The sequence below is a fragment of the Octopus bimaculoides genome, chromosome 24 (assembly GCF_046866305.1).
Source record: "Octopus bimaculoides isolate indiv1 chromosome 24, ASM4686630v1, whole genome shotgun sequence".
Classification (NCBI taxonomy): domain Eukaryota; kingdom Metazoa; phylum Mollusca; class Cephalopoda; order Octopoda; family Octopodidae; genus Octopus; species Octopus bimaculoides.
In genome coordinates, this window is record NC_142951.1 from 28,959,627 (window position 1) to 28,969,768 (window position 10,142).

The window sequence follows — 10,142 nt, forward strand, 5'->3', positions numbered from 1 at the left end:
CCCTCTTTATATACCATTCATTTTTCTTCTCTCACCATCCTCCAATCCCCCTCTCTCTCACTCTCATTAATTTTTCCTTCCTGTCCTTCCCTCCTTCCTCTATATCTGCTTACCACACACCCTCCCTCTCTATCTTTTCTTTTATCGTTCACTTTTTCTCCACCCTTTCTTTATCTTTTACTCTTTCCTTCTCATACTTTCCATTCGTCTTTCGCCGTATCTCTCCCACCATCCCCCAATTCTCCCTCTCTGCCACTCTTACTAACTTTTTCCTTATCCTTCCTCCTTCCTCTCTTACTTTATCATATCATATCCCTTTCTTTATCTCTCTTCCCTTCTAACTTTCCTTTCATTTTCTTCCACGCCATCACTCCCACCATCCCCCGATCCCCCCTCTTTGTCATTCTCACTAACTTTTTCTCTCTGTCCTTCCCCACCTTTCTCTATCCTATCTCTCTACTCCCTCTCATTCTATTCCTTACTCGATCGTTTTCTCTTCTTTCTGTCAAATAACGGCTCCAGGTTTCTGTCATGGCGCGGAGTTCAGAATACTTTTTCTCTTCCTCAAAGTCGCAAAGAAAATTAATATAACGGTATATATATCTATATATTATTCTACTGTATACACACTAACTGTTTTTAAGGGTTTTCCTTGTTTCGCATACGTGTCAACAAGTAATCAACACACGTCTCTCTGTCTATTTCTCCCCTCTTTCTATTGTGTATTAACACATACATGACACCCGCATGCCCGTCTTTCTACAAATATGTAAGTATATACGTTTTGCATGTTTGTAAATATTATAAAACATATGTTTACATTATATTATAGACTTATTGTAGCGATCTAGGTATTGTACCGAAAGATGACCCTTATTGTTTGACTATAATGCTCTTTATGTTGCCGGAGGTGGTCTTATAATTTTCTGTAAAATATTATTTCATATTAAAAAAAACAACAACAATAACATATTTTTATATTTCCGTGTCTTCTCACACACAGACACACGAAATGATCTGTAGTTAAGAAGTTCACTTCTTGCATAGATAGTTCCGTGTTCGATCGGGGTCTACTTCACATGGCACCACGGGCCAACAGCTGTAATTCTGCTAGTCTCGGGCTGATCACCAACGACCTATGAATGGAACTTGGTAGTTAGGGACACTAAACCGATGCCCATGTGTATGTATATATATATATATATTCGGCGATCTTACGGTAAAGATCACCATATATTTTTTTATTCTTTTACATGTTTCAGTTATTTGATTGCAGCCATGCTGGGGCACTGCCTCGAAGGGTTTTGTTTGTCGAACAAATCGACCCCAAGACTTATTTCATAATCCTTGTACTTATTCTGTCGGTCTGTTTCGCCGAACCCTCTAGATTACGGGACGTAAACACACCAACACTTGTTGTCAAGCGGTGATAGGGAGCGGGGGGCGGGGTGATGATGGCGAAAGTAAAGAATAAAGACACCCAGGATTAAGGTTAGGGTTAAGGTTTTTGTAACGCCGAAAACGAGTGGTGTGTGTATTCTTTACCTCTCTTGGGGAAACAGGGCTTCAGTTTCCGTCTACCAAATCCACTTACAAGGTTTTTGTTAGCCCCAGGCTATAGCAGAAGACATTTGCCCAAGGTGCCACGCAGTGGGAATGAACCCTGGATCGTGTGGTTGGGAAGCAAACTTCTTACCACACAGCTAGACTTGCACCTATATATATAATATCTGCTTGTGTTTACGTTTGCTTATTCCGTGTACTTTTATATTGTATAACCTCGCTGTTCGACAAATGGTCTCTGATAAAATAGGTTCTCGACGGAAATAAGTACTAGCATCGATCTGTTTGACTAACTCCTTGAAACCGGTGATACAGTATGGGCCCCAGTCCAACAACTGAGATCAGTAAAAGGTCTCCGTCCCTCCGTATAAATATATATATATATATATATATATATATATATATATATATATATATAATAATAATATTAGGGACAAAATCCAAAATTACAGGTAAAAACTCAATTCCCTAAAACTATATATATATATCTATATGCGTGGCTTTGTGGTAAGAAACTTGCTTCTTAACCACATACTTCCGGGTTCAGTTCCACTGTGTGACACCTTGGGCAAGTGTCTTCTATTATAGCCTCAGGCTGACCAAAGCCTTGTGAGTGGATTTGGTAGATGGAAACTGATAGTCCCCTGAAGGGAATAATTCTACTCTTGGTTAGACCTAGGAAGCTGCACTGCTTTCTGTTGGCCTTGACACATTTCCTCTGTCCTCTCCCCCCTGTAAACATAAGGACACAGGAAATGTGTCAAGGCCGACAGGAAGCGGTGCAGCTTCCTATGTCTAACCAGCAGTAGTATTATTCCCCTCAGGGGACTGTCACATTAAGTTGATAGCATACAACTACTTCATGAGCGAGATACTGTAGAAACTACTACTCTGTTCTCAGCAATCCTGGTTTGGATTAAGTTGACAGCATACAACTACTTCATTGTCTCACTACTGCATAAATCTCTCTGAGAGATTTAGAAATGTATTATTTCTAAAATTTTGCTCATGGTTTTGGCATTATCTTGGAGAGTGCCATTTTCATCTATTGGAGGGCCAACAGTGGAGACAGTGACCTTGTGTGTTTATGCTAAAGAGAACAACACCTTGGGGGTTGAGTTTGATTTTTTCATTGGCCCATTTCTCCTCAGCTGTTCTTTGGTTATTGATGATGGTCTTCCTGTATTGTTGGAAGTTATATTTTTCTTGATTCAAGCTGGATGATAGCCGTTGAATATATGTGTGGCTGTTGCCAGTATTTTAGTTTGTTAATTTTTTTGCTTGTTCTTTTTATTTTTTTGATAATAGCTTTTCTGTGTGTGTGTGTGTGTGTGTGTGTGTGTGTGTGTAGTGAGATCATTGCCAGTGCCCCTGGACTGGCTCTTGTGCTGGTGGCACATAAAATACACCATCTTGAGCGTGGCCGTTGCCAGTACCGCCTGACTGGCCTTCGTGCGGGTGATACGTAAAAGCACCCACTACACTCTCTGAGTGGTTGGCGTTAGGAAGGGCATCCAGCTGTAGAAACTCTGCCAAATCGGATTGGAGCCTGGTGTAGCCATCTGGTTTCACCAGTCCTCAGTCAAATCGTCCAACCCATGCTAGCATGGAAAGCGGACGTTAAACGATGATGATATAGGAGAATTCACGAAAATTATATATATATATATATATATATCATCATCATCATCATCATTTAATGTCTGCTTTCCATGCTAGCATGGGTTGGACGATTTGACTGGGGACTGGCGAACCAGATGGCTGCACCAGACTCCAATCTGATCTGGCAGAGTTTCTACAGCTGGATGCCCTTCCTAATGCCAACCACTCCGAGAGTGCAGTGGGTGCTTTTTACATGCCACCGGCACAGGAGCTAGTCCAGCGGTACTGGCAACGGCCACGCTCAAAATGGTGTATTTTACGTGCCACCTGCACAAGAGCCAGTCCAATGTTTTGTTCACATGCCACCGGCACGAGTGCCAGTAAGGCGAAGCTGGAAACGATCGTGCTCAAATGGTGGTCTTTACGTGCCACCGGCACGGAAACGAGACCGCTGCTCTGGCAGTGATCCCGCTCGGATGGTGCTGTTAGCACTCACTGGCATGGGTGCCAGTCATCGAATTTGGTTCAGTTTCGATATTATAATGTATGTATGTACACATATATGGTGGCACCTGTTTCTCCTTCCTGCCAGCACAGTTGTCTAGTATGTAATAAAATGTGTAAAAGCTTGGCCGGGCTTAAAAGTCCATATAAGGGCATCACATGGCAACACTCATGGATCATCTCAGTAAGTCTTCTTGGCAATGGATTTTCTTGTGTAACGAGGATGCAACTGTGCCAACCACTTTACAGTGTGGACTGGATGCTTGTTACGTGGCACCAGCACTGACAAGTAATTTGCAAGATGAAGATTCTTTGAAAGGGGGAGGGGCCTTGGAAGAGGTGATCTTGTGCTAGATGATGAAAGGTTAGAGTGTGACAGAGAGAGAGAGAAACATGAGATGCTGTAGAGGAGATACATCGTTATCTGGCCAGAGAGAGAGAGAAAGAGAGAGAGAGGAAGAGTGAAAAAGAGAGATTATGATTTTTGCAATCTGTTTCCACATGAATGCTTTTGTTCCCTAAGGAAAGTTTTATTTTTTTGATGATGCTTGGTTTCACAATTCCTGTCATTCAGCTTAGCAGTCGCTGATTAAGTTGTAGTTTGGTAATGGAAGGTTAAGGGCTTCCTTGATGCCTGCCAGAGAAGCAAGTAGCTATCACCATCGAAGGCATCAAGGTGAAGAGTGCTTTGTGGAGGAGTGAGGTGTTGTCACGTAGAAGGTCTGTCACGCAACTGCCTAACAAAGTGAAACTCACTCTTTAAGTACCAGTTTTACTACGCATGCGCACTCGAGGGGCTTCCGGTGGTGAAGTCCCCTGCGCATGCGCAGAATAGTACTTCCTCAATGGCGGCTATAATTTCGCGCCACTACACTTCCATACCTGGAATATCTTGTTTTTTTACTTCTGTTGAAGATTTCACAATAAGTAGGTTGTCAGAAAATAGTTGTTCTCTACGGCAACCAGTCTTAACTCTGTTATGGCTTGGAGGACCATTGATGTAGAAGAGGGGGACTAAGAACTAAACCCTGTCATACATGCAGTGTTCATTTTCAATCTTCCCTGAAAAAGGAAAATAAAAAAAAAGAACATGTTAATCCCAGGGGAAATATTGGTTTCAAACTTTGGTAGAAGGCCAGCAATTTCAGGGAGAGGGTAAGTCGATTACATTGACCCCAGTGTCCAACTGGTACTTCTTTGATCGATCCTAAAGGAATAAAAGGCAAAGTCGCCCTCAGCAGAATTTGAACTCAGAACATAAAGATGAGTGACATGCCATTAAGCATTTTGCTCTGTGTGTTAACAATTCTGCCACTTTGCTGCCTTATCCCGATGGAAATATTACTTTGCTTGGACCTAGGCAGCCCATAATGCTGGTCAGATCTCATGTCCAACCAGCTACTGTATCCAGAATCTGGGATGTGTCTTGTTCATCATCATCGTTTAACGTCCGCTTTCCATGCTAGCATGGGTTGGACGATTTGACTGAGAGGACTGGTGAAACCGGATGGCTACACCAGGCTCCAATCTGATTTGGCAGAGTTTCTACAGCCGGATGCCCTTCCTAACGCCAACCACTCCAAGAGTGTAGTGGGTGCTTTTACGTGTCACCCGCACGAAGGCCGATTTAAGAGCGTCAGCTTAAACTGTTTGGTTATGATTGCTTGATTGTCTGGGTCCCATCCTGTGTATTGTGCTCTCTTCTCTGAGGATCTGGCTGGGGTGATGGCTCATGTTGGTCAGTCACATGCATGCCACATGGTCACAGGAGATGAGGAAGTATCTCATAGAAATGGGGTCTGACTAGGACACTGGTCATGGGTTTCTCGGGATGACCTGAACAAATACTGATAAATGGTGGATGCAGTGACGCGTTGCAATGGCGCATGCCTCCATACCTGACCTGGCACATGTAAGTGTTGGCAACAGGAAGGGCATCCAGTCTTAGAAAGATCTGCTTCAACGAATTCCGTTTGACCTATACAAGCATGAAAAAGTGAATATTAAAGAGATGATGATGATGTGTGTGTGTGTGTATATGCATGTATCTGTGTGTTTATGCGTGCACATGTGTATGCCTGTGTACTTTGAGGGAGATTTGGTTGCTATTTCTAGCAGGCTCAGTACCACATTTAATTTCCCTTTCTAGCTCTGTAAGAAATACATATTCTCAGCCATTGGTCAGCTGGTGTCATGTGACTTGGTGGATCTGATTCAACATGGACAAGCATTTAGCTTTGTTGTTTAACCCTAGGTCAACCCTGATCAAGCAGACCTATGATTAAAGGCATTCCAGCCATGCCCAGCACTACTATCTCTTTGCCTGTAGCAAAACTAAGACAGATGGTGTATGTCTTCCCTTTCTCAAGACATTAAGATATTATTTGAGAGTAGTTTGGCTGCTATTTCTGTTAGGTGTGGCTTTTTTTTTTTGTCAGTCTATTGCTGAGTCGCCTCTACATGTCACCTGCCTGATTGTGTTACCTGTTCGAAAGGTAAGATATTTGTTCTCTTAACCTTTATCCCACAAACGGATGATTAAAACTTTGTTATGAGTCACTGAAGGTGTTTCTATGTGGTTGCTTGAAATCTTCTAGAAATAGCAGCTGAGTCTCCCTGAAATCACACCTTTCTGCAGTAATTCACCCCCTTGTTTTTGACTTTTATCTTGTACACGTTTCAGCCATTAGACTGTGGCCATGCTGGGGCGCTGCCTTGAATTTATAGATGAATGCATTCACACCAGTACTGTTTTTTAAAGCCTGGTACTTATTCTATTGATCACTTTTGCTGAACTGCTATGTTATGGGGGACATGAACACACCAACACCAGTTGTCAAGTAGGGGAGTGGTGGGGACAAACAAAGACACACATACATAGACATGTACATACATATATTTAAAGATATATGAAGGATATATGTCTTGAGCCTGAAATAAAACAAAACATGGTACAAGACTTCTGATGAGGGTACAAGACTCCAAGGCACAAAATTATTCATACACCCCTCGTGTATATATATATATATATATATATATATATATATATATATACATATATATATAGGGTGGCCCAAAAGTAGGTTTACAGTTATTCAACTATCTCTTTTGTATTCATATATTAACAGTTTAGATCTTAGTTATAAAAAAATATGAAACCATTATTCTGTGCTAATTTAGTTAATTGTAAGACAGAAATTTAAATGTAATAAAATGTTTTAAAAGAAATTTAAAGCGCCTACGTGTACGTGATAACTGTTAGCCTACTTTTGGGTAACCTTGTATATATATATATATATATATATATATATATATATATATATATATATATATATATATATTTGCCCTTAACTTGTTAGCAATGCAGTATTAAAATCAATAAGTACTGAGTACTGCAATAATTGCCATGAGAGAACCTCTCATATGGGCTTTTGGTGCACATAAGCACTCTTGTTTATATGACTAGCAGGAGATAAATCACTGCCATGGCCACCACCAAGACTACCAGATCACATGATTTCATCTTTCCTTGGCCTTATCAGTGGTAGACGCCCAAAGCTAGACATAGCAGTGATACTTCTGTCAATTGTTGTTGTTGGCACCCTGTCGCTTACGACGACGACAAGGGTCCCAGTTGATCTGATCAACAGAACAGCCTGCTCGTGAAATTAACGTGCAAGTGACTGAGCACTCCACAGACACGTGTACCCTTAACGTAGTTCTCGGGGATATTCAGCGTGACACAGTGTGACAAGGCTGGCCCTTTGAATTACAGGCACAACAGAAACAGGAAGTAAGAGTGAGAGAAAGTTGTGGTGAAAGAGTACTGCAGGGTTCGCCACCATCCCCTGCCGGAGCCTCGTGGAGCATTAGGTGTTTTCGCTCAATAAACACTCACAACGCCCGGTGTGAGAATCACTTCCGTCAGTAATATACCAAGAATCTCACTGTTAGTTTGGGGATTTGTGTTGTGAATAGCCTGTAGGCTTACTGAAAATAATTATGGGCAACAGAAGCAGTATTAATACCAAACGGTAATATTTATCCCCATCCACTACACTCTCTGAGTGGTTGGCGTTAGGAAGGGCATCCAGCTGTAGAAACTCTGCCAAATCAGATTGGAGCCTGGTGTTGCCATCCGGTTTCACCAGTCCTCAGTCAAATCGTCCAACCCATGCTAGCATGGAAAGCGGACGTTAAATGATGATGATGATTCAAAAGTGGATGCTGTGCTAGAACACAATAGTGCAGTAGTTAACCCTGAGAGAACCTTTGAGATGGGCTTTCGGTGCATTCAAACAACCTTGTTTATCTGTGTTATACCAATAAAGAGTCATTCTAGAATTCAGTGTGCACAATCAAACACTCCCTCACTTACCCTCTCTCTCTCTCTCTCTCTCTCTCTCTCTCACTTATGTTTGCTCAGTTTCTCTCACATATGCTCACTCTCTCTCTCTCTCTCTCTCTCTCTCTCTCTCCTTGCTCTCTCCGCTCCTCTCAGATTCAGTGTATACTGACACACACGCAGAAATACTCTCAAATTCAATGCTTGTACATACACACACACACACATGACACATGCACACACAAAGACACATTATACGCACAAATACTCATCCTTTTGAATTAGGTAGGCACACGCACACACACACACACACACACACACACACACACACCACTGAAACTGACACACAGAAACACAACACACAAATCATTCTCAGAAATGCTTGTTCTTTTGAATTAGGTGGGTACGCACACACACACACACACACACACTAACACACACACAAACACTCATTCTCTTGACTTCAGTATGCACAAATATGCACATACACTAACACACTCACACACTCACACACACACACACACACACACAAATATTCATTCTCTTCAATTCAGTATACACACACACACATATTCATTCTCTCTCTCTCTCACACACACACACATTCATTCTTTTGAATTTAGCACACACACACACACACACACACACACACACACATAAATACTCATTCTTTTGAATTCAGTACACACACACATGCACACATACTTGCATGCACACACACACACACATACACATATTCACTCTCTTGAATTCAGTACACACACACACACACACACACACACACACACACACACACACACACACAGAGTCAGTCTCTTGAATTCCATGCGTGTGCACACACACACACACATACACACACAGAGTCAGTCTCTTAAATTCCATGCACGCTCATCCACACACACACACACACACGCACACATACACTCATGCTAACACACACTTTTTCTTTTTATTAGTCGATGACATTTCCACACTGAAATTCTTCTGTGCTTTTATGAGTGGTGAGTTATTAGAACCATTAAAACGAAGGAGAAACAAACAGCTGTGATATTTAACTGAGGACCTTTTTTTCCATTCATTCCAAGTTCATCTCTCTCTCAGGTCAACTTTGCTTTTCCTCCTTTTGAGGTAAGATAACATCATCATCATCATCGTCATCGTTTTGTTGTTTTAACATCCACTTCTCCATGTCTGCATGGGTCAGATGGAATTCGTTGAGGTGCATTTTTTGGTTTTTTGCAGCTGGATGCCTTGCCTGTCACCGACCCTCACTTGTTTCCGACCAAGATAATATTTCCCCATGAGCAGGTGTATTTTTCCGTGGAATCGTTACAAACCGAACAAAGGATACAACTTGTGTGATGGTGACATTCATTCACAACTGTCATGTGATGTCAAGGCAAGGAGACCGTTACACACACATTTACACATGTGTGAGAGTGCATGTGTGTGTGTGCATGTGTGTGTATTTTCTTGTCTTGCAGGTTACTTGGTGACCCTGTCAGTGTATGGGCCACTTAAAAAGCATCCAGTCTACACTGTACAGTGGTTGGCATTTGGAAGAGCATCCAGCTGTAAAAACCTTGCCAAAACTGACCTCACCTGTGCTTTTGCCATGTAAAAAGCCCTGCCGGGTGGTTGGTGTTAGGAAGGGCATCCAGCCATAAGAATCTTGCTAAAACAGTCACAAAAGTCTGGTGCAAGCTTCTGACTGGCTGGCTCTTGTCAAACTGTCCCACCCATGCCAGCATGGAAAGTGGATGTTAAATCATGATGATGATATATATATATATATATATATATATATATATATATATATATGCACACATATATACATGTATGTGTATATATCATCATCAACATGTAACATCCGTTTTCCATGCTGGCATGGGTTGGATGGTTTGAAAGGAACTGGCCGTACCAGGTTCCATTGTCGGTTTTGGCTTGTTTCTACAGCTGGATGCCCTTCCTAATGCCAACTAGTTTTTCATGTGCATACTGGGTGCTTTTCACGTGGCACAATCACCAGTGCTTTTTACATGACACAATCACCAGTGCTTTTTACGTGGCACAATCACCAGTGCTTTTTATGTGACACCAGTACCATTGCTTTTTGTGTGGCACCTTG

The 10,142-nt window shown here is 41.9% G+C and overlaps 1 protein-coding gene across 1 annotated transcript in view; it reads left to right on the forward strand.

Annotated features, from left to right (window-relative positions):
• The first annotated feature begins 617 nt into the window (after window positions 1–617).
• LOC106879683 (uncharacterized) overlaps window positions 618–10,142 on the forward strand; it is a 34,365-nt gene continuing 24,840 nt past the window's right edge. The window contains 1 exon segment of the mRNA XM_089341101.1: window positions 618–769. Coding sequence (XP_089197227.1) covers window positions 748–769 — 22 coding nt within the window. The 5' untranslated portion in view covers window positions 618–747.